A 26,413-nucleotide genomic window follows, 5' to 3' on the forward strand; every position below is an offset into this window, starting at 1 on the left:
AGCTACAGTTTCTTGTCATCCTGGTTTTCACGAGAAATTAAAATCACTTATTCATTTAAAACAAAAATTAATTGAGCACCTGCTTATGTACTACCTTATGCAAAAATGAGAGTAAATGAGATGCTGGAGTTAACTTTTTAAAAAATCATTGCAGGTGATTCTTCTTTCTTTTAGAGCAATCCTGAGTTTGGTATTCTGTCTATTATGAGTTTATGTGATTTTTTTAATTGTGTATACTCTGCCTAATAACACTTTTGCTTCTTTGGATAGACCCACCAAAAGACGGTGGAGGGGCAGCCATCAATAAATATGTAGTAGAGATGGCAGAAGGTTCTAATGGTAAGAATATCTATTAAAAATTGATATTTATACCAGTCTACCTTTACTCTTCATGATTTTAAATTTTGTATAATCTCTTTTTTTTCTCTTGATTTTTTCCTTTGTTTGTAGCATTTAAGATTTTGTCTATTATGACCCACTTTAAGTTGTAATCTCCAGAAATACAGTGACTCAAATGCAAGGCTGCTGTATAGCTATATTATTTTCTTATTTTTTTCCCTCCTTTGTTTGCACTACTCAGTTCCAGTATACCTAAAGTCTTCTGAAGGTTAGCTTACTCAGTTAGATTTATACCCAGATGTATCAGAAAAACCATCTTCTAAAACTTAACTTACATTATACTAGTTTTAGTAATAAATTCTTTGCCTAGTAAAATTTATTCTTGAATCACACATTTAACAATCTTTATTTCTATCAAATGGCCTATTTCCTTGCAAAAAATAAGGATGTCTTTTAATTAAGACTAAACTTCCTATGGTATTGGTTCTTTCTATTCTTTGTGTGTTATAATGTTATTACCGGCCCAGTAAACACATTTAAAATGTTTAATTAAAAGTAAATTATCAATCTAAGCCAAAGTCTGTACAGAGTTACAGAGATATTTCACTTCAACAAAGCCATACAAATTTGTCTAGGAAGCTGCACACATAAAGAAAATTAGATCATTTCCAGGAAACTCAAAACAGGCTTAAATTGTTTCTGACAAATTACATAAACACTTACCTAGTGAATGAAGCTAGGATACCTGCTGTGTCTATGATACCAAAATGTTAAACATTACCTGGTACCTGATTGAACATAATTCTTCACCTTACAGGAAACAAGTGGGATATGATATACAGTGGAGCTACTAGGGAACATCTTTGCGATCGACTGAATCCAGGCTGTTTCTATCGTTTTCGAGTTTACTGCATCAGTGATGGAGGACAGAGTGCGGTAATACTTACATGCAGATTTTTTTTTCCAAGTTTGGTCAAATGAGATGAGATCATCAGATGCCACCTCAATTATTGAAATAAATCATAAATGTATAACGTAGGTGGTTAAATTTATAGTGACCACACTATTCTAATACATATAGTACTTAGCTTATGGTCAAAATTCAGTGAATATCTATTGTCTGGTTGCTGTTTAGCTTTGGGAGAATAAATATATGAAAACATTGCAGACAATTTTATAAAGATAAATTTTAAGATGATGCTCAATAATAACCCTACCTAACAAAAATAGAAACAAAATAATCGTAGGCTTATTTAGTGTACCGTAAATTATGTGTATCAGGACAAACCATAAAATACCATTTACTGTTTAAATACAAATTCTAAATATCCACTTATTTCAGAAAAGTTTCACAATTATTTCACTTATTAGAGACCCCAAAACCAAAATGGACTTATATGTGCCATTGATTATATATGAGACATTTGTAATGTTCTGGAGAAGTATGTTTTTTAATAGAAGTGATTTTTTTGTTTTTTAATGAATTCAACCAAGAATGTTTCTTGGAGCATTCATAATTGTTATTATTTTTCAAATGGGATTTAATGCAATGAAAGTAGGGTTTTTTAATGAATTATAAGCATTTTGTTGAAAATGAGAGTACTGTGAAACTGAGTTGCAAGTCCTGCCCAACAGGCTTTGGATCCAATTGCTTCATTTTCTTTAATAAGAAAATCTTCCTAGGTTTAAAATAAATGCAAACCCCCACTCCCCTCCCCCCCCCAACAAAAAAACACCTATCTTTCTAATATAGCATCTATAGTATTCTTATATGAATGCCTTTCTGAATAAGGTGATGACCAAATATTTTATTTATGTTTGGAATAAGTTTAAGTGTAAACCTTAATACAGTGCAGATAATGAATATGGCACTGAGTTTGTGTCAGTGTTTTTAAGAGAAAGTTTTTTAAAATAAAACTAAAAGATTTTTTTAATAGCATAGAAATTAAAAGTAATACCAAATACCTGGAAAGATGCCAAATACTTGGGAAAACTTACCTGATTTTTAAATTATTTTTAGGGTGAAAGAAAGAAGGAAAGATTTTTTTTTTAATAATAAATAAATTAATGTTTAGGTTAAAAATACAGTCAGGTGGACAAAATAGTCTAAACCTCCTGAAAACAGAGCAGACAGCATTTACAGTATGTTAAAACATCCTTTTTTAGAAGAGGTTTGTAGAGCCATTTGGACATGATCAAAAATAATGTCCATTAGGTTATATGGAGGGTTTTTTTGGTTGTTTTTTTAATTATGGAAAGAAGAAAAGAGAGGGTTTTTTGGGGGCAGGGGGGTTCTGGTAACTTTCTTTGTATCTAGTAGTCACATAATACATGTCTATTTTATTTGCCTGTATAAAATTTGAGTTTTAATGATTTAATTGGGTTTGATTTTATTCAGAACTTTATTCCTTTTCTGTTGATAGTCAAGTACAGTTTCAAATGATTGGTGCAATCTTTGTGTTTGTCTTATTTTCCTCTAACAAAAGCAGTCTGATTATTTGGCTTGGGGCATTTTCGTTTTGTTTTTGCTTTTGTTTTGGCAGGTATCTGAATCTTTACTTGTGCAGACTCCAGCTGTGCCTCCTGGCCCATGCCTCCCTCCCAGATTACAGGGTAGACCCAAAGCAAAAGAAATACAGTTACGATGGGGTAATTTTCACTTTGGTAATAAATTATAATTAAGTTAGTATTAAATATATTCCTCTTGCTAAATTGCATGAATCTTTCCACCTTTAGGACCCCCTTTGGTCAATGGTGGATCACCCATTTCTTGCTATGGTGTGGAAATGTCTCCTGTAGAAAGAGATGAACCCAGAGAAGTTTACCAAGGTTCTGAAGTGGAATGTACAGTGAGCAGCCTTCTTCCTGGAAAGACTTACAGCTTCAGACTGCGTGCAGCTAACAAAATGGGGGTACGAAGACGGAGCTGACTGAATTATAATCACAGTGGTATTTCATATAACATACGTCATTGTACCCATTATTTGACCATTTTGCTTTCAACATGCAACTCCAAATTTTACAATTTTTAATAAGCCTCTGTTGATAAATAAGAGAGAAGTCAGTGTATACCATAACTTAATTGTTATAGAATCTCACTCAGTATTTTCAAACCCCACTTACACTATGTGACACTTTGGACTTTAGCTAAGCTAAAGCTTGCCTTTCAGGCAGTGCTAATAGGGTTTACTTTGTGAAAAGAGTAGAAACATGATCATAAGATGAAATACTTAAGAGTTATTAAGTGTTTTGAGGCTGGTTAAATGCAGCATTTACTTTCAGTTTGCATCTAGTTGTGATTCATTTTTTGCCTAAAGGAGAAAACTTACATTCTAAGCATTCTGGTTTTGTGTGGGTTTTTTTAAAAAAATATTATGTATGTACAACTCCATAAAATGGACAAAACAGGTGATGTCTCCATTTTACTGCTGAGGAAGCTGGGGCTCAGAAAAGCTAATAGCTGCCCCAGCAGTCACACAGACGAAGAAGTGGTGGAGGCCAGCCACTTCCTCAGATCCCAGAGCCAGCGCCCTTTCCACCCAACTGTGACACCTACCGTCGCTCTGAATTAAAACTTCTCTAAGGACAAAGCAGTGATTTCTTACTTTAACTGAGTTAGCACTGTGTTTCTTTAAACTACAGTATAAAATTTCATAAAGTTAAACTGACAAGTCTCTCCCCATTATTTCAGATTTTAGTAAACTGTGCTGTTTTATGTCTCATTCTCCAACTGAGTTCATTATATCTGTAAACTTAGTTACTTTTAAATTTCTTACATGCCAGTTTTATACACTTGGTTGGTATTCCTTACGTACGTCATTCCTTCCTTTCTGAAGTCATGATCTTGTCAGCCCCTCAAGGCTGCAGTACACTGGGATTAACATCTTTAGTGCTAGTGTCTTTAACCTATATTTTCAGGTTTGTGATAACCTGTCAAAATCATCTTAAGCAAATATTTGTTCTCTGTATTTCCAGAGAATTTAATTTTTACACCCTACTAAAGCTATTCTAAATTTTAAGATATAATTTATGCCCATCACCTCTCATGCCTTTAATTGGTATCCATTTCTTCACCCTTCACAGAATTTTTTCTTATTTATTTGACCAACCCAATTGCTGAATGCCCCGCCCTTTTTACAAAAACCAATTCATGAAGTAATAGGGGCAAGTGAAGAAACTATAGTAAATGAAACTTTAAAACACCCCACATATTTACTTCCATGATCATTAATTAAATCTTTACTTTCTGTGATTTCTTTTAGAATTTTATGTCCAATTAGTCTTAAAGGAAAGGGATGATGAATTTGATTTTTTGTGAATATTTATGGAGAGCTGTGCAGTTGGTAGGTGAAAAATGAAAACACTAGTCAATATTTGTTTTTCTAGTTTGGACCATTTTCAGAAAAATGTGATATTACTACAGCCCCTGGACCACCAGATCAGTGCAAGCCCCCTCAAGTTACATGGAGATCTGCAACTTGTGCACAAGTGAATTGGGAGGTATTGTAATTTCCTTGACTTATATTTAAGTGATTGAAACAGTTTATATAAAAGAATAAAGACACTGTGCATTCATCTCCATAAATTATACAAAGAGTAAGTCCTAGTTAAATTCACTTGGTAAAAAGTGAATTCTTTTTTCTCTTTGAAGCATTTAAATAAGGTATATTTACATTACAAGTATTTAGATTCTTGTTTGTGATGTGCTTTGTATTTTATCAAAGGCTTTGTCTGGGTACTGAGATATTTAGCCACGGTGAGCTTAATGTTCAGAGCAAACATTCATAGGAATTACTATAATACTATTTCTCTTATGTTTATTATCTCTAGTATATTTATTGCATATAGTAATAATCAATAATGATAATTACATTTTCATTTTCCTTTGAAATTTAACAAAGAAAATGTCCTTGTACGATTTAACATTTATATTACTTAATAGAGTTGAAGTATATTTACATTAAAGTACTCTTTCTAAAGTGTTTCAGTGATATTTCTACTTCTAATTGAAAACAAAGTTATACTTTTGACAAATCTTAAATTCAGGTGGCCTTAATGAATAAAAATGTAATATTGAACAGTTTAAATTCTGTTAAACATTTTTTAAAAATCCAAAAACAATTCAGTTTTTTATATGCTCAGGTAAAGAACATTTTTGCCCAAAAGCTATTTAATCATGTCAGGACTTAAGACCTTTATCCTCTTCTTAATTTAAAGGTCCCTTTGAGTAATGGAACTGATGTCACTGAATATCGATTGGAGTGGGGAGGAGTTGAAGGAAGTATGCAGATATGTTACTGTGGGCCCGGTCTCAGTTATGAATTAAAAGGACTTTCACCAGCAACTACCTATTATTGCAGAGTCCAGGTAAAGGCGGTCAGGGCCTTGTCACTTACTCTATCCAGAGTTTTGCGTCTTGTGAGCATTTTCATGATCGCGTCTTTACCTTTTGGGCTCTGTTAATTTGTAGGCTCTGAGTATTGTGGGTGCAGGCCCTTTCAGTGAAGTAGTAGCCTGTGTGACTCCACCATCAGTTCCTGGTATTGTGACTTGTCTTCAAGAAGTAAGTGATGATGATATAGAAAATCCCAATTATTCACCGTCTACATGCCTTGCAGTAAGCTGGGAAAAGCCTTGTGATCATGGTTCAGAAATCCTTGCCTACAGCATAGACTTTGGAGATAAACAGCCCTTGACTGTGGGAAAGGTTACAAGCTACATTCTAGACAATTTGCAACCAGATACAACATACAGGTACACAGTAAAAACTATGTTAATTTTTGCCTAGACCAGAGGGACACTTTAAATAGAATAATCATAAACTAAACTTTTTCTTTTTTTTTTTAATATGGCACTTAGAATACGAATTCAAGCCTTGAATAGCCTTGGAGCTGGTCCTTTCAGCCACATGATAAAATTAAAAACTAAACCCCTCCCTCCTGATCCACCTCGTCTGGAATGTGTTGCCTTCAGCCACCAGAACCTTAAACTGAAGTGGGGAGAAGGAACCCCAAAGACATTGTCAACAGATTCTGTTCAGTACCACCTTCAGATGGAGGATAAGAATGGAAGGTAGGTGTTTCTAATTGCTTCTTTATATAGTTTCTCAGGTCTTAAGTACATAAATTTTTTTAACAATAGAAATAAGTTTTAAAAAACAGAGTTAGAAGTCTCATAAATAGTTTTTAAGTATGCCATTTTTGAAACATCAGAAGACATAATGAAGATTTTCTGTTTATAATTGGGAGGGTGATGCAAGAGAGAAAAAATTAGGGGAACTATTATTTGGCTCTCATCTCTAACCCATTTCCTCTCTTCAAGCTAGTAAAAGAAACGTAATCTGTGCTGGAAAATAATCTCTTCAGTGCTTATTTCCAGCAAGAGGCAGTTTTTACAGTAAATCATTGATTGGCTTAAGGCCTTTGAGATCCTTGAAGGCAGGGATTATATCTCACCCTCCTCCACACCCTCACAGGGCCTGCACACTAAGTGAATGCAGTAGTTTACTTCCTCACCATCAGATCTTAGACTCTCTGAATAAATAGTCCAGTCCCCTGGCTACTCTGGTTCTTCTCTGTGCTACCATCCTTTACAGTCTCGTTACATCCATGCCATATTTTACCCCACTAAATCATGCATTTGAATTATAGTGTTACTCAAAGTAAGTGTGGTGTAAATTATTCAAATTCCAGTCTGGGTAATTTATTGATATTATATCCAAAATAAACAATGCCATATATCTTTCACAGCCGTTACTCTAATCTTTTAAGAATCTGGTGGGTTTTTTTGTTGGTTTTTCTTTTTTATTTGTTTGCTTTTTCACTCAGTTTATTAGAAATAATTTGTATGTCTGATAGATTCAGAGTACCAGGGACAGTATTTCCCAAGATTACTTTGTTTTTTGTGTTGGGTTTGTATCTTAGCCAAGTATTCAATAATGGAATATTCAAGGTACTTGTATATAAGTACTCTCTATCAGAAGTACTTACACATTTAAAATAGCATACAGAATTAAACATACTGTATCAACAGTAAGAGCATTACACAGAGCAAATAGTATTGATCATTTCCTGAAATCTGTGCCTCTATGAATGTTCGCCTTTGTTCTTGGCAGAATTTTATGTACTGTTTGTAGCCTTATCTCTGGAAGGAAATTCTTTGCCTTGCCACAGGTTTTTGGTATAGCCATTTATCTTTAATATATGTTGTTACTGTTAGGTTAATTAATTATTTTTATCCCCTTTCTAGCATTTACATTTGGGGTAGTGCAAGAAGGTTTACTGGAAACAGGTTTAATTGGTGTTTGGTTGAAAGATAATAGAACAAAGATTCTATTAAGTATAGATTATATTAGTTTATATTCTTATTTTAGAATTTTAGCCGTAATTAATATTTAGCTAGCATCTAGAGAATTGTTGTAGGGTATGGGGTATGGTCTTTGGCTGTGGAAAATAAATAAATTAAAACGTTTTATGATACTGTAAATTTACCATATAAACTTAATGCACTAAATCAATTTAATATCTTTAGTTACTTTCTTTTGACTTTTCACAACTCTTTACACTTGCTGTGGGATCATGTCAGAATGCTACCTCAGCTGTTCCCTGACCACAGGTTTTATCATCGTTCACCTTTTTTCGACAGTGGTTTTGCCACTGGTTGTTTTCCTATCATTAAAAAAAAAAAAAAAAAAAAAAAAAAATTGGAGATTCAAAAGGCAAGGCTTGGGCTTCCCTGGTGGCACAGTGGTTGGGAGTCCGCCTGCCGATGCAGGGGACACGGGTTCGTGCCCCGGTCCGGGAGGATCCCACATGCCGCGGAGCGGCTGGGCCCGTGAGCTATGGCCGCTGAGCGTGCGCGTCCGGAGCCTGTGCTCCGCAACGGGAGAGGCCGCAACAGTGAGAGGCCAGCGTACCGGCAAAAAAAAAAAAAAAAAAAAAAAGGCAAGGCTTATCTAATTACTGCTTCTTGGAAATACTCTTACTAAAGATTATTAAATATTTCTTCATTTTTAATCTAACTACAGTTTTCAGACTGTTAGAACTATATGAGTATTCATTATTCATTCCTCAGTTTCCAAAAATTTTTTAAATAGCCAATCAAAAATTTGGGGAACATTCAGCATACGGATAACATATATGATGTTAAACTTTCCATTGAACAGTTCAAGTGGATAATTTATGGGAAATTATATATTATCTCATACTGTTATGTAAATCTTAAGAAAACCTCACCAAATCAATTAAAATTATGCCTGGGAAAGGGAATTCTCTTTTTTATGTGACAAATTGTATGCCTATGACTCTAGTTAGAAATAATTTATATTGAAAATTGTGATGTACTGAGTATCCTTTAAAATGTAAACATTAAAAAACAGCAGTCAGAAACAAAGCTTATACCAGAAGCCTGAAGAGAAAAATTTAGCAATAAATTTTCAGGAAACCATGTCAAATTGGGAAATTTACTAATTCTGTGATTTTCATCATCTGCCGAAAAAACACAGATTTATTGTGTGACAAACCATTCCTGGCATTAAATTCTAGGAGTAACTTATTACTCCTAGGAGTAACTTATTACTCCTAAATAATGTCTGAACTGTATTTTTTTTTTTAGTGGTTTTTAAACGTTTTTCATAAGGTAGTCAAGGTTTATTTTTCATAGGAGTCATTTCCATTTTAGGTTTATATCCCTGTACAGAGGTCCATGCCATACATACAAAGTACAAAGACTTAATGAGTCAACATCTTATAAATTCTGTATTCAAGCTTGTAATGAAGCAGGGGAAGGTCCTCTTTCCCAAGAATATATTTTCACTACTCCAAAATCTGTCCCAGCTGCCCTGAAAGGTAAGTTATACATCCTCAAGTTATTTTCTTTAATAATAAATTAAATGCACTTTTCATAAAGTACTTTTGTACTATTAAAATTATCATCCAGGGGGCTTCCCTGGTGGCGCAGTGGTTGAGAGTCCACCTGCTGATGCAGGGGACACAGGTTCGTGCCCCGGTCCAGGAAGGTCCCACATGCCGCGGAGCGGCTGGGCCTGTGAGCCATGGCTGCTGAGCCTGCGTGTCTGGAGCCTGTGCTCCACAACAGGAGAGGCCACAACAGTGAGAGGCCCGTGTACCGCAAAAAAAAAAAAAGAAAAGAAAATTATCAAAATTATCATCCAGGATGTGTCCAACATTTAAATTATAAAAAGGAAATTAGACAAGCCTACCTACTGGGACTTTCACTTAATAATAAAAGCTATTTTATCTGGCATATTGATAATCAGACAAGTGCTGGTTTTTGTCACTGGTCTTTTTAATAAACATAAAAGTACTAAACTGAATAGGTAGGCTCGTTTTCTAATAGGGTTGTTTGCTGTTTCCACTATTGTTACTTAAAGAAAAAAAATCACAATTCTGGTTGTTTTGAGTCATTGCTGTTTTCATTCGGATTTCAGGGAGAGAGCCAGGTCATCTGTTTAGCAAAACATAAATAAATACTTAGTTAACTTGAATTTTTAAATCAAATTTACATACATACACACATTTGTGTACATATTATATATTTAAAATTAATTTCAGCAGGGTTCTTACTTTAAAATGACCCTGGAAAGTAAAAAATACTAAAATTCCTCACCCTCTGAGGACAAATTACAAAGATTTCTGGTACAGTGTCCTGGATCATATACTTGAATGTATCATTTGTTAAGCAGATCCATAGTTAGCAAGACTGTTCTTTGAATAGTCTTTCTAATAATGCTGATGGATTTCACTGAGTTATTTTTCTGTTCCCTCATCTGGTTTAGTGTCTCTTTACCTTAAGAAGATTGCTGATTTTAACACCTTTGTACCCCACTATTGAGTGAGGCAGTCATATATGTGGTCAGGCAGCTAGGTGTATTTTTCAACTCATTCTCTTAGAAGATTTCTTAAATTATAAAATTTCATGTTCTAGTTATGCTCTTTGAAGTACCATAAAAGATGTAGAACTGCCATTGGCTTTTTTTAGCTCAGGGAAAATAGTACTTATCTTTACAGATCTTTTAATCAGTCTGGCCATTGGAGTGCTTGTAGATTGTATGGCCTGGAGATGATAAGAGTTAGCCATTGACCGTTTCTCTGAAAATTTCAAAAATTCACTAATATTTATTTCAAGTTTGTAACTATGTTTTAAAGTCTGTTGATTTTGATTGAAACAAGTGTCTGTGTGATGTGCCATGTTAAAAATCAAGTAGAGCACATTTTATTTGTATTTGTTCTCTACAGCCCCCAAAATAGAGAAGGTAAATGATCACGTTTGTGAAATTACATGGGAGTGTTTACAGCCAATGAAAGGTGATCCAGTTATTTACAGTCTTCAAGTTATGGTGGGAAAAGATTCAGAATTCAAACAGGTATGTGCCAAAATATAATTCTATAGATACACACTTTCACCTTTTTTATGTATTTTCAATGCAGGATTTGACTACCTTTATCTTCCTAATTCAAAAACATTTGTTCAGTGCTTACTATGTGCCAAAAAATAGTAACTACACAGTATATCAGGATTCAAAATCTTTGGGGTGTGAACTGCACTTAAACAGAGTATTCGTTCATTTGACAGGTATTTATTGAACTCTGTGCCAGGCACTCAGGATACAAGTGAACAAAAAGTCCTTGCCTCCGTGCAGCTTACATTCTAGTAGAAAAAGAGATTCTAAAAGCAGATAAACACATCAGTATATCATATGTTAGATAGTAATAAGCACAATAGAGAAAAAATAAAACTGGATAAAAGGATTAGGGAGTACTAGGGCGAGGGACAGCTAGTGCTATTTTATATAGGGCCGTCAGGTGACATTTGAACAGAGACCCCAAGGAAGTGAATATGGGGAGAAGAGTGTTTCAAGAAGCAGAAACAGTAGGTGCAAAGGCCCTGAGGCAGGAGCATGCTTGTTAAATTTACTGTACAAGACGAAGGCCACTATGGCTGGGGCAGCATGAGCAAAGGGAGGAATAATAAATGAAGTCAGGGCTTTAATGGTAGGGGGTCTGTGAGCGGGCATGGAGATCGTGTAGGGCATTATATAGGTCATACTCTGACTTTTACTCCATGTAAAATGAGAAGCCAGTGGAGGATTTTGACCAGAGTAGGCACATGATCAGACACAAGATTATTGTGACCAGAGTAGGATGAGGACAGATGCAGAGACAACATTGAAGAGGCTTTTACAATGTTAGTAATAGTCATAGTTATAATGCAGTGTTGTAAATATGACAATTGACACAGTTATTATGGAAGCCTAGAGGAAGTATCACCTTCCTGGTAAAATTTCAAAGATAGGTTCCTGGTAAACAGTGAATAGCCGATGAAGTGGGCAGCTGTCAGTGTCATTATGACTTTTATAAAGAAGTTTTTATGCAACTCAAAAGCCTTATTTCTGTAAGCATTTCATCTGCTTCTTCCTTTTTGCTGTTACTCTTCTTGATTTTGAGAGCTTTTAAGCTGGGTTGTTTTCATTTTAGTTTCTTATTTTGTATTTTCTTTTCTCACTATTAAAAAATCATTCATCTGTTTTATTTCACTCTTCTGCTATTATAACTATTAATAATAGACTACCTTTCAATAAGGTATAATTTTTTCCTTTCAATTTTGCTAAATATGGAAGCATAATTTCTTAACCAAAATTACAAAAGGCCCCAAAGAGCTGGATTAAATTTGGCATGTGATTGTTTTTCTTTATTAAGCCATCTGCAAATTGACATGATAATTAGACTTGAATATGATTTATAGATAAGTAGGTTTCCTTCCAAGGAGGAAACAAAATTAATATTAAAGAAAATGTAATTTCATTACATATTTAAAGGAAATAGGGACCCCACATTTGAGTAGTATATGAATTTTAATAAACATATCACTACCTGAAACAGCAGTGCTAATTCTAATTTAACTTAAAAGCTAAATTAACCCTATCATCAATTTTACTTTAGATTGTAAGCATACTGTAAAACTTAAAATACTGATTTCCTTAGAACTTCATCATATATATGCTCATCTAAATCTCTTAAATGTTTATAAAATTTTATGATTGGCAAGTTGTATTCCAGAAGTTTAAAGGTCATTTTTTAAGAGTTCAATCTCATTCATGGGATTTTAATATTTTACTTAAAATTGACTTGCTATTCAACACACATGTATTAAATACTACATATGAAGAATTTGAGGGGGCTACATTATTAATAAGTTACTGTTCTGATTTCAAGAAAGTTGTTTATTAGACGTTAGCAAGCAAGCAGAAATTTCATAATCATGACATTCTGTGTAAGCAAATAAAAGATCATGATAAAGATAAAACATACTTTGTTAAAAGGAATGATTTTTTTTTCCAGCTGGACTTTGGAATGTTTTCCAAAAGGATTATCATTAAAGGGAGTCTATTGGGGAGTTGATGAGCTTAGGAGGAACCATGAACTCTCAAGTATGACTTGAGTAAGGCTCAAGAATGGAGTGTGTACAGTGGGGGAAAGCAGGGGGTATGCTTGTGGGATGAACTGGGAGATTGGGACTGACATATATACACTAATATATATAAAATAGATTACTAATAAAAAATAAAACTAAAAAAAAAAAGATTGGAGTGTGTAGTGGAGGAGGCCAAGTCTTAGTGGGTCTTCATTCTACAGCAGTAGGAACTGTTGATGTTTTTAAGAAGAGGATTATTACTTATAAGTTGGTGGTTGAGTTTCTAGGCTAGCCTATTTAAAAACTGTTTAACCTGTAGTGTTGCTGGGTTTGGGGACCTGGAAGCAAATTAGCCTAGCAGCAGCCAGTACTTACGACCCTGGGCCAAACTTAGAAAAATATTGATTTCTTTACATTCTTCCCTTGCTTCATCCCTCTTTGATCAGTCAGTGGCTTTCACCAAACTCTTGCTGCCTTCTTGCTGCTCTGTGCCCTGCTCTGCAGCACCTCCCCGAGGCTTGGCCCCGTTCTCTAAAATTACACTCTTCCTCTGACTCTTGCCTTCCTCTCTCACATACATCATAATTCTCATATACACAGTATAACTGACCTTATTGCCATTAGGAAAAAGACTCTTTCCTTGGGAAAATTCATGTCAAAAGTCGAGTGTCTGCTGGCTCTTTAATCTTCCCAGAAGTGTATACATTTTTTAAAGCAAGTGCTTTTAAACCAAAAGCAGCATTTCAAGTGGTATAACAGGGTGAAGTGAAAATACTGGGGGACAGTAGAACCACTGTCAAAGCAGATAAGCACCATCTGGGAGTCTGTACCTAAAAGAGTTCTTGTGTCCAAGCTCATTAATGTTACAAATACCAGAAAAATTAATACAAATTGGCTTATAGGGGCTTCCCTGGTGGCCACTAGTTAAGAATCCGCCTGCCAATGCACGGGACAGGTTCGAGCCCTGGTCCGGGAAGATCCCACATGCCGCAGAGCAACTAAGCCTGTGCGCCACAACTACTGAGCCTGTGCTCTAGAGTCCGTGAGCCACAACTACTGAGCCCACATGCCACAACTAATGAAGCCCACGCACCTAGAGCCCATGCTCCGCAACAAGAGAAGCCACCACAATGAGAGGCCTGCGCACTGCAAGGAAGAGTAGCCCCCACTCGCCACAACTAGAAAAAAGAAAGCCTGAATGCAGCAACAAAGACCCAATGCAGCCAAAAATAACTTAAAAAATAAATTAATTTAAAAAAATTTCAAATTGGCTTATAAAGTATAAATCCTCTTAGGGAGAAGCCTGTAGGTAGGTAGGTTGATTGAGGAGCTTAATGAAGTCATCAGGGACATAGTTTCTCTCAGTGTTCAGTGCCTGCCATGGGGAACTTACACTTCCTTATTCACATTCAGGGAAAAGATAGCACTTGGGTTACAAAGTCATCCCTGAAGCAGTGACTGTGCCAGGGCTTAAGCCAGCCAGGGCCCACCTCTGGACTTAAGCCTCGCCAGCTTCTCCTAGTACAGGGGCTGTACTTTGGATACCCCATCCAAAATTAGGGTATTGTTGGCAATGTAGGAGAACGGTTGCTGGGACAGTGGCCTGTTGGATTCTATACAATTTCTTCCATTCTTAAACTTCTGAACTTGAGATTCTCAAAAACAGTTGTTCCTCAGAGTGGCCTGCAGACCAAATAAATCTGAATGTCTAGGAGTGGAACCCACAATTCTGTTTTTCTTTTGCTGGTTTTGTTTCTTTGTTCTTAAGTTCCAAGTGGTGCTTAAGCACCGTAAATTTCAGAATTGCTCTAGAGATAGCCTCATCCACCAGAGGACAGACAGCAGAAACAAGAAGAACTACAGTACTGCAGAGCCTATGGAACAAAAACCACATTCACAGAAAGACAGATGAGATGAAAAGGCAGAGTGGTACATACCACATGAAGGAACATGATAAAACCCCAGTAAAACAACTAAATGAAGTGGAGAGAGGCAACCTTCCAGAAAAAGAATTCAGAATAATGATAGTGAAGATGATCCAGGACCTCGGAAAAAGAATGGAGGCAAAGGTCGAGAAGATGCAAGAAATGTTTAACACAGATCTAGAAGAATTAAAGAACAAACAAAGAGGTAGGTGAACAACACAATAACTGAAATGAAAACTACACTAGAAGGAATCAATAGCAGAATAACTGAGGCAGAAGAACAGATAAGTGACCTGGAAGACCAAATGGTGGATTCACTGCCATGGAACAGAATAAAGAAAAAAGAATGAAAAGAAATGAAGACAGCCTGAGAGACCTCTGGGACAACATTAAACACAACAACATTCGCATTATAGGGGTCCCAGAAGAACAAGAGAGAGATAAAGGACCAGAGAAAATATTTGAAGACATTATAGTCGAAAACTTCCCTAACATGGGAAAGGAAATAGCCACCCAAGTCCAGGAAGTGCAGCAAGTCCCATACAGGATAAGCAGCAGCAAGGGAAAAATGACAAATAACATACAAGGGAACTCCCATAAGGTTAACAGCTGATTTCTCAGCAGAAACTCTACAAGCCAGAAGGGAGTGGCATGATATACTTAAAGTGATGAAAGAAAGGGAAGAACCTACAACCAAGATTACTCTACCGGGCAAGGATCTCATTCAGATTCGATGGAGAAATCAAAAGCTTTACAGACAAGCAAAAGCTAAGAGAATTCAGCACCACCAAACCAGCTCTACAATGAATGCTAAAGGAACTTCTCTAAGTGGGAAACACAAAAGAAGAAAAGGACCTACAAAAACAAACCCAAAACAATTAAGAAAATGGTAATAGGAACATACATATCAGTAATCACCTTAAACGTGAATGGATTAAATGTTCCAACCAGAGGACACAGGCTTGCTGAATGGATATAAAAACAAGACCCATATATATGCTGTCTACAAGAGACCCACTTCAGACCTAGGGACATATTCACACTGAAAGTGAGGGGATGGAAAAAGATATTCCATGCAAATGGAAATCAAAAGAAAGCTGGAGTAGCAATACTCATATCAGATAAAATAGATTTTAAAATAAAGAATGACACTATATAATGATCAAGGGATCAATCCAAGGAGAAGATATAACAATTATAAATATATATGCGCCGAACATAGGATCACCTGAATACATAAGGCAACTGCTAACAGCCGTAAAAGAGGAAATCGACAGTAACACAATAATAGTGGGGGACTTTAACACCTCACTTATACCAATGGACAGATCATCCAAACAGAAAATAAATAAGGAAACACAAGCTGTAAATGACACAACAGACCAGATAGATTTAATTGATATTTATAGGACATTCCATCCAAAAACAGATTACACTTTCTTCTCAAGTGTGCACGGAACATTCTCCAGGATAGGTCACATCTTGGGTCACAGGTCAAGCCTCAGTAAATTTAAGAAAATTGAAATCATGTCAAGCATCTTTTCTGACCACAACACTATGAGATTAGAAATCAATTACAGGGGGAAAAAACGTAAAACACACACACACATATGGAGGCTAAACAGTACGTTACTAAATGACCAAGAGATCACTGAAGAAATCACAGAGAAAATCAAAAAATACCTAGAGACAAATGACAAAACACATGATCCAAAACCTATGGGATGCAGCAAAAGAAGTTCGAAGAGGGAAATTTATAGCTATACAAGCCTACCTCAAGAAACAAGAAACATCTCAAATAAACAACCTAACCTTACATCTAAAGGAACTAGAGAAAGAAGAACAAACAAAACCCAAAGTTAGCAGAAGGAAGGAAATCATCAGAGCAGAAAATAAATGAAATAGAAACAAAGAAAACAGTAGCAAAGATCAATAAAATTAAAAGCTGTTTCTTTGAGAAGATAAACAGAATTGATAAACCATTAACCAGACTCATCAAGAGGGAGAGGACTCAAATCAATAAAATTAGAAATGGAAAATGAGAAGTTACAACAAACACCGCAGAAATACAAAGCATCCTGAGAGACTACTACAAACAACTCTATGCCAACAAAGTGGACAACCTGGAAGAAATGGACAAATTCTTAGAAAGGTATAACCTTCCAAGACTGAACCAGGAAGAAATAGAAAATAAAACAGACCAGTCACAAGTAATGAATTGAAACTGTGATTAAAATCTTCCAACAAACAAAAATCCAGGCCCAGATGGCTTCACAGGTGAATTCTATCAAACATTCAGAGAAGGGCTAACACCCATCCTTCTCAAACTCTTCCAAAAAATTGCAGAGGAGGGAACACTCCCAGATGCATTCTGTGAGGCCACCGTCACCCTGATACCAAAAGCAGACAAAGATACTACAAAAAAAGAAAATTACAGACCAATATCGCTCATGAATATACACGCAAAATCCTCAACAAACTGCTAGCAAACAGAATCCAACAACACATTAAAAGGATCATACAGCATGATCAAGTGGGATTTATCCCAGGGATGCAAGGATTCTTCAATATACGCAAATCAATCAATGTGATACACCATATTAATTTGAAGAATAAAAACCATATGATCATCTCAATAGATGCAGAAAAAGCTTTTGACAGAATTCAATACCCATTCATGATAAAAACTCTCCAGAAGGTGGGCATAGAGGGAACCTATCTCAACATAGTAAAGGCCATATATGACAAACCCACAGCAAACATCATTCTCAATGGTGAAAAACTGAAAGCATTTCCTCTAAGGTCAGGAACAAGACAAGGATGTCCACTCTCACCACTGTCATTCAACATAGTTTTGGAAGTCCTAGCCATGGCAATCAGAGAAGAAAAAGAAATAACAGGAATACAAATTGGAAAAGAAGAAGTAAAACTGTCACTGTTTGCAGATGACATGATACTATACATAGAGAATCCTAAAGATGCCACCAGAAAACTACTAGAGCTAATCAATGAATTTGGTAAAGTTGCAGGATACAAAATTAATGCAGAGAAATCTCTTGCATTCCTATACACTAATGATGAAAAATCTGAAAGAGAAATTAAGGAAGCACTCCCATTTACCACTGCAACAAAAAGAATAAAATACCTAGGAATAAACCTACCTAGGGAGACAAAAGACCTGTATTCAGAAAACTATAAGACACTGTTGAAAGAAATTAAAGATGATACCAACAGATGGAGAGATATACCATGTTCCTGGATTGGAAGAATCAATATTGTGAAAAAGACTATATTACCCAAAGCAATGTACAGATTCAATGCAATCCCTATCAAATTACCAATGGCACTTTTAAGATTTTTTGTTCTAGTTCTGTAAAAATTTGTATGGAGACACAAAAGACCCCGAATAGCCAAAGCAGTCTTGAGGGAAAAAAATGGAGCTGGAGGAATCAGACTCCCTGACTTCAGACTATACTATGAAGCTGCAGACAATATTGGTACTGGCACAAAAACAGAAATATAGATCAATGGAACAAGATAGCAAGCCCAGAGATAAACCCACGCACCTATGGTCAACTAATCTATGACTAAGGAGGCAAGGATATACAATGGAGGCAAGGATATACAATGGAGAAAAGACAGTCTCTTCAATAAGTGGTGCTGGGAAAACTGGACAGCTACATGTAAAAGAATGAAATTAGAGCACTCCCTCACACCATACACAGACGTAAACTCAAAATGGATTCGAGACCTGAATGTAAGAATGGACACTATAAAACTCTTAGAGGAAAACATAGGAAGAACACTCTTTGACATAAATCATAGCAAGATATTTTTTGATACACCTCCTAGAGTAATGGAAATTTAAAAATAAACAAATGGGACCTAATGAAACTTCAAAGCTTTTGCACAGCAAAGAAAACCATAAACAAGACGAAAAGACAACCCTCAGAATGGGAGAAAATGTTTGCAAATGAATCTTAGGACCAAGGATTAATCTCCAAAATATATAAACAGCTCATGCAGCTCAATATTAAAAAAAAACCCAATCCTAATATGGGCAGAAGACCTAAATGGACGCCTCTCCAAAGAAGGCATACAGATGGCCAAGAAGCACATGAAAAGGTGCTCAACATCACTAATTATTAGAGAAATGCAAATCAAAACTACAATGAGGTATCACCTCACACTGATTAGAATGGGCATCATCAGGAAACCTACAAAGCAAGAAATGCTGGAGAGGGTGTGGAGAAAAGGGAACCCTCTTGCACTGTTGGTGGGAATGTAAACTGATACAGCCATCATGGAGAACAGTATGGAGGTTCCTTAAAAAACTAAAAACAGAACTACCATATGACCCAGCAATCCCACTACTGGACGTATACCCAGAGAAAACCATAGTTCAAAAAGACACATGCACCCCAATGTTCATTGCAGCACTATTTACAATAGCCAGGTCATGGGAGCAACCTAAATGCCCATCGACAGACGAATGGATAAAGATTTGGTACATATATGCAATGGAATATTACTCAGCCATAAAAAGGAACGAAACTGGGTCATTTGTAGAGATGTGGATGAATCTAGAGACTGTCATACAGAATGAAGTCAGTCAGAAAGAGAAAAACAAATATCGTATATTAACGCATATATGTGGAACCTAGAAAAATGGTACAGGTGAACCGGTTTGCAGGGCAGAAGTTGAGACATAGATGTAGAGAACAAACGTATGGACACCAGGGGGGAAAGCAGTGGCGGGTGGGGATGGTGGTGTGCTGAATTGGGCGATTGGGATTGATATGTATACACTGATGTGTATAAAATTGATGACTAATAAGAACCTGCTGTATAAAAAAAAAATTAAATTCAAAAAAAAGATTGCTCTAAAAGCTCCAAGTTCACTTACAACTCCCTGGACAATAATAGAGGGGAAGAATGGTAGAGACGAATTACGTGGTTATTTGTCCATATTCAGTTGTTTTTGAGGGTTTTTACTGTTCCCTTCATTTATTGATCACTAGGAAATAATTATTTGCAATAATACATTCATAAGTTACAGAAGGATCACATTATGTGACCATATGTGCCAAATTATATGACAACATATGCCTTATTATTTGTCTTAATGAATACAGTTGACCCTTGAACACCACAAGGGTTAGGAGCACTGGTTTTTCCCCAGTGCAGTGGAAAAACCACATAGAACTTTACGGTCAGCCCTCCGTGTTCGCTGTTCCACATTCATGGATTTGGCCAGCCTCTGGTTGTGTAGTACTGTAGATTGTACTTATTGAAAAAAAATCTGTGTGTAAGTGGACGCTTACAGTTCAAACCCGTGTTGTCCAAGGGTCAACTGTAATTACTTTTAAATGCAGTCAAATCTATAATAAATCCTAGGGAAGTTTTGAGTAAGTCTGCATTCAGTCTAATAGTAATGTATTGCTGAAATCATTGTCTTAACACTAATTTCTATAAATAATACAGACTGTATTATGACTCATTATAAGATAAGACTGTGGATATGTAATGTACACAGAAAGTAGAAATAAACAGAATTTGTTCCTCTATAATGACGCTTCAAAAGTGGTTGTCTTTGGTAGTAAACATGTATACTTGTCCTTAAAAGGTAACAACAAGGACTGTCTTGAATTTTAGTATGGGTACTTGGTAAATTAATCTCACCAACCAAATAGATTTTTAGAATGTAGATATAGAGGTAGATATAAATAGGTAAAATAGTGATTTCAGTCTTATTGGCCCCAATTCCACAGTTGTTATTTTCTCCATGCTGTAAATATATTCACAAAGCTAAAGTAAGGATAAATACCAATTTATGAAACTCGATAAGCTTTCTATAACGGTTTCCTGTAAATTCTGTTGCAGGTGGTGTACTGTTTCAAAGTTCTTGGCCAGCTAGATATGCACAGACTTTCCAAGCTTAAGTTTTAGTCTGCATTTCTCAGTTAAAATGCAAAGAAAGTGAAAACATTAATGTCTTACCTGCCATCCTCTTAACTACAAATCTGCATTAATTTATATTTGCCACATTCTGCCTAAGTAAATGGATAGTTATTGATAGCAAATATAAAGGGGATATTTTAGTTTTTCTTCTGTTTTAATTGTATGTAATACTATCTGTGAGCAATAGCTATGGACCAAAACATTATGAATTTATTAGAGTTTTTACTTGCCCTCTTGTTTATTAGGGTCACAGAATTTATCTTGTCAATATGAAAGGGGGTGGTGGAAATGGTGTTACTCATTTTAATTCTTATTTCTCATTCTAAGGCCTAACCCAGCTATCTTGAGCTTGAGACTCTTTTTGAATAGCTTCACTTAGATCTATAAAACTTTTAAAATCAGCTCTAGCAGATGTATCTGTTTTCTTCAGTCTTGAGTCTACAGTTACCTATAGGATGTCTCCCTGTTTAGATATCTTCCCAACATCTAAAACAAAATTGAAAATTTGATCTCATCGTCTTCCTTCCCAGTCTCTCCTCTCCAACTTCTTCCTCATTCGTCAGGATCATAAACACTAACATCACTTTGGTCCCCAAGCTTTAAACTCTTGGAAGATTTTTTTTTTTTTTTTGCCTGCCAACTTTTATTAAAATAAAAAGTCACTTTTTAAGTGATCCATGAAAATTATACCAGGGCCTCATAATTCAGCAAGAGCCCTTGTCCTGCCCAACTCCCTCAATCCCTCTCAGCCTTATGATCAGGATTCCTTAAACAGTTTAAATATCACACACTACAGTGGCCCCTGTAGAATTAAACTTAAATTTCCAACTAGTGTATTAACATATTCTTCCTTTCAATGTCAAATCTCTTCACCTATCACCCTCATGCCATTTGTTGAGTTTTTTTTCCTGATCACATTACCACGCTCATTTGGAGACAAATGGAAAGTAAAGAAAATTTTAAAGACAAAAATAAGTATCACCCATTATACCCATAAGACAAATACATATTTTTTATTTTTACTAAACTGACTTCATTGTATGTATACTGTTTCACACTGCTTTCTAATACAGTCTTCTGATATACTTAAGTTCATCCTTTTACTGTCGCTGAGACATAAATCATTTCTACATTCTCACTTCCTGAAATGCTCATATGCATCTTCAGAACTAACTCATATTCCGCATTTTTTTAAGATTTGTCTTAAAGCTTACTTTTTCAGTAAAGGTTCATTTATATATCTTCTCAGTATCTTCTGATATACATTTTGATGTATACACAGTACTAATTTAGTGGCCTTTCATTAAGTACCTATTATATGCTATATTCTGGAGACACAAAAATGAGGGAAAGATCTTACCTTTCTCCTTTGGAAGCAAACCAGTATGTAAAAATGTAGATTTACAACACAGATACAACTGAGGCTACTAAAATCGCTTGAGGGAATGCTAGCCCACAGGTTTTGGTTGATCTCTTAATATAACCCACCAACTAGCTGGGGAAACTCAACTGGGAAATCACTGAGTCTTGGTCTTTTCATTTAGAGAATGAGTGAAGGGGTGCAGTAGTGGAAGTGATAGCTTCCATATATTGAGCACTCACTATATGCTGGGCACTGTGCTAAGAAGTGCTTTAACAAGTATTAGTCTATTTCATTCTCATAATTACCGTACAAGATAACTATTATGCCCTGGAGGAGTGTGCAGTGGTAGAGCAGAGCTTGGACCCCAGTTCCAGTACATATCCTCTCAATCACTAGCACACTCTCCTGAAAAATCTATGGAATTCCATTCTTGTTATTTCCCTTCTAAGGGATGAGCCAGAGGAGCTGGGTTTTAAAATCCCATTCTTTGATTCTAAGGGATCTCTCCTTTTAAAGTTTATAAAATGATTTGCCATAGACACCTACAGAGAGCTCTCCTTTTTCACTTATTGTTTCATTTAGCAGATCTGTTTGAAACTTTACAGAAACCAGTTATACAAAGATATCATGGGAGAGCAAGGTTAGACACTGTTCCTCCTTTCATGGAAGGATTTCACAGAAGTCTGACTTCTTATATTTGCTGAAACCAGAGAAATGCCCGTGGGCTGATTTTGCTTGTTCTCTAGCTGTTCTGGGGACACATCTTCACTCTTCAGCTGGTCTGTAAGCTCTGTGAGGGTAGATATCACATCCTTACTTACCAGATTTCTCCAGGCATTATACAGCAAACAGTTGAGTTCTTTAATGGATAGGTATTTTTAAAATGTCATTTAAAAGATACAAGCAGTGGCACTCACTAGCTTCCATGTCAAAAATAATTCTAAAACTAGCCAGTTTTAACATAGATTTTCTACCCAGCCTTCCCATATAATTCTTTTTCTAATGTCTTACTATCAGATTTACAAAGGGCCTGACTCTTCATTCCGGTATTCAAGCCTTCAGCTGAACTGTGAATATCGTTTCCGTGTGTGTGCCATTCGCCAGTGCCAAGACCCTGTGGGGCATCAGGACCTCGTAGGCCCCTACAGCACAACAGTGCTCTTCATCTCTCAGAGGACTGAACCACCAGCCAGCACCAACAGAGACACTGTGGAAAGCACGAGGACCCGGCGGGCACTCAGTGACGAGCAGTGTGCAGCCGTCATCCTTGTGCTGTTTGCTTTCTTTTCCATTTTGATTGCCTTTATCATTCAGTACTTTGTAATCAAGTGAAAATATAACTTTATTTTTAATATTGTATTACATTTTATTTTGTCATGTACTAAAATTATTTCTGTATTGCTTTTACAAAATCAGTGACATTTAGCACTGGCATTGAGACTATAGTACATCATTTTTGCCATTTTTAATGCTTATATTGTTAGGTAGAGGCTGGCACCTTATTAGAATGCAAGCCACAGAAATAGCACGTTTCGGTTTTTTGTTCGGTTGGGGCTCTTTTTCTTTTTCTTTTCTTTTTTTCTTTTTTTGACATGCCTTCTTGTGAAACAAACTTTCTGAGAGGCAACAATATATAATTGATACTTTGACCAGTCAGCATGAGTGTAACAGTGACAACCTGATCTGTTTGTTTTAATTATTACCTAGTGAAAAATTCAGAATGATTAAAATTTACACTAACATGCTATATAAAAATGTTAAAGTATGATGCTGTGAAAGCAATCTAGTGCTATATTTCTACCTCCTCATTTGTCTTAATTTGGTAAGTGGGATTATGATGAATAACTGGAGGGGCTTAGCAGACAAAAACTGGATGAAAGAATATGCATGGGAAAAAGAAGCTTCTTGTTTGATAAATGTGGAGTTCTTCATTATAAGTATATATTCATGAATTCACAGGTAAGTCACTTGAAAGCACATACAGTTTACTTGGCCTAAAAGTATTTTAATGTTTACTCAAAAACCCATCTTCAGGTCTTGAGAACATGGAAAAGAACAGAGGGCTTTTACATACTTTTTAAAAGTAATCATAATTCTGAACTTCAAACCTATTTAATTTGGTTTTGTGAGCCTTTGAACTATATGTGTGTGTATAAGGACATGCACGTACATATATGGCTTTATATATACCAAGTGTAGAAATATACACACACACACACACACACTCACTCACTCTCACTCCATCTATCTGGTACAGGCTAATTTTGAAGAACTCCCATAAGTTTCGCTGCTTCTCCCATAACTACTGCCATCACCATCAGAATTCATAATCAAACCTAACCTTTTGTTTGGGGCACCAAATCCGAAGACAAAATTAATTTGCACCAGTAAACTTCAAGCTGCTTTCTTTCTTGAAAAACTGATGTTTAATGTAATGTCTGTTTGGATACTGTTCCAGTTGTTGATTGCATGTGGTTAATGTTGCATTAGAGCACTTTGCAATTACATAATTCGTTAATGTTTTGTGAGCTTGCATTTGTGAGTTATTGGGTGATCAGATTGAATTTTGTCAAGTATCACATTGTACATCTTGCATAGATGTCCATGACTGCCAGTAATAATAGTTTGTAATGAAACTATCTAAAATTCTTGTTTTATCACATCTGTTATCTGTGAAACACTTGTAACTAGACTTTTTAATTTATTATTTGAATTTTAGGATAGCGAGCCACTAATTTTTAGTTGCTGAGGTTAGCAGTTTAGTGATTACTAAGCACTTCTGTCAGTCTTTGAAAAAAAGGACGTATGTTTTGTGCTTTGAAGATCTCTGAAGAATTTCTTATATTAGAATGAGCATGTATTGTAATTGTTTTATGTCAAATGATCTGTGCTGTAGAAAAAACATTAACCTTTGTTCAAAAAAGAAATGGATAAACTTGGCCTTCCCAAGTGGTAAGAATGATCTGTCACTATAAAATACTGTATGTTTACATTTTATTTAAATTTAATCTCTTACGTGTAGGCTAACTTCCCCCAAAACAGTGATTGAGATTGTTTTCTAGAAACTTCTTAAAAGTGCCACATTTGGCAGTACAAATGAGTTTGAGTGTAATAGCCCAGAGATTTCTATATAGTTGAATGTCTAAAATTGTAAAATGTGCCACTGTGGCAGTTGCAGTGGCTTATGTTTTTCATAGTAACTCAAATGAACTCCTATTTTTGATAGTAAATGTCATTTAATAGTGTACTTGCCATTTGAGCCTCACTGCAAAATTAGTGCAGAGGAGAAACAATTTTTAATGTAATCTTGATTTTACCTCATATACTGTACATTCCAAAAACTCTAAAAACTTTTTAAAGATTATAGATACACTACCAAACGTATCACCTTGAAATTGTATAAGGTTGAACTTCATACAAATGAAAAAATATAATCTCATAAAAATACATAAACTATGTAGCAAAAGTATCTTTAAATCCATGGAAAATAAAAGTTGTATCATTCTTTTTTGAGATGTGTTTATTGTATTCATAAACATTATTTGCTGCCTCTTTTGGAAAATGAAATGTTAAGGTCTCCCCTCTTGCAGTTGGCTTACAACAGTTTTCTCAAAATATTTAAATCGTCAACATGAGAGGATCCATATTCAAGAAGGTCAAGTTTTATCCTAGTGACCTGATTCTGTTGCACATTATATGTATTCTTTTATATATGTGTGTGTGTGTGTGTGTGTGTATATATATATATATATATATATATATAAAGGAAACAATATATCTAATGAATAAGGATGGGTCTGAGGTAAACTTCCCATTGGAAAGAAAATCGGACCATGCCTCACCTATCCTGCATTCTTTACCTACTTCTTAGTACCTTCTCTTTCCCACCTACAGGGGCCCAGAACCTTCCTATTACTGGCACTGCAATCTGCCCCCAGGTCTGCTCTCCACCAGAAAGTTCAACGTTCCCATCTACTTAATACCACACCAGAAAGTTCTCACATGCACCAAGACATTCAACATTCCTCCTCAATCTCTTTAAAATTTCCATCCCACAGACCTCATCCAGGGATACACTGCTTTTTAAAATCCAAGTGGGGCTTCCCTGGTGGCACAGTGGTTAAGAATCTGCCTGCCAATGCAGGGGACACAGGTTCGAGCCCTGGTCCGGGAAGATCCCACATGCCACGGAGCAACTGAGCCCGTGCACCACAACTACTGAGCCTGCGCTCTAGAGCCCATGAGCCACAACTACTGAGCCTGTGCTCTAGAGCCCATGCTCTGCAACAAGAGAAGCCCACGCACCACAACGAAGAGTCGCCCCCACTCGCCGCAACTAGGGAAAGCCCACACGCAGCAACGAAGACCCAAAGCAGCCAAAAATGAAAATAAA

At 35.9% G+C, this 26,413-nt stretch overlaps 1 protein-coding gene across 5 annotated transcripts in view; it reads left to right on the plus strand.

Annotated features, from left to right (window-relative positions):
• FNDC3A (fibronectin type III domain containing 3A) overlaps positions 1–25,533 on the plus strand; it is a 162,240-nt gene extending 136,707 nt beyond the window's left edge. For all 5 annotated transcript variants that reach the window (XM_067713874.1, XM_067713876.1, XM_067713873.1 and 2 more), the window contains 11 exons: positions 271–339; positions 1,157–1,275; positions 2,883–2,988; positions 3,076–3,251; positions 4,726–4,839; positions 5,557–5,706; positions 5,810–6,093; positions 6,199–6,411; positions 9,019–9,185; positions 10,596–10,723; positions 23,038–25,533. In XM_067713874.1, coding sequence (XP_067569975.1) covers positions 271–339; positions 1,157–1,275; positions 2,883–2,988; positions 3,076–3,251; positions 4,726–4,839; positions 5,557–5,706; positions 5,810–6,093; positions 6,199–6,411; positions 9,019–9,185; positions 10,596–10,723; positions 23,038–23,352 — 1,841 coding nt within the window. In that variant the 3' untranslated portion in view covers positions 23,353–25,533. The remainder of the gene's footprint in view (positions 1–270; positions 340–1,156; positions 1,276–2,882; positions 2,989–3,075; positions 3,252–4,725; positions 4,840–5,556; positions 5,707–5,809; positions 6,094–6,198; positions 6,412–9,018; positions 9,186–10,595; positions 10,724–23,037) is intronic.
• The last annotated feature ends 880 nt before the right edge of the window (positions 25,534–26,413 follow it).

This window comes from Pseudorca crassidens, chromosome 18 (assembly GCF_039906515.1).
Source record: "Pseudorca crassidens isolate mPseCra1 chromosome 18, mPseCra1.hap1, whole genome shotgun sequence".
NCBI classification, from domain to species: domain Eukaryota; kingdom Metazoa; phylum Chordata; class Mammalia; order Artiodactyla; family Delphinidae; genus Pseudorca; species Pseudorca crassidens.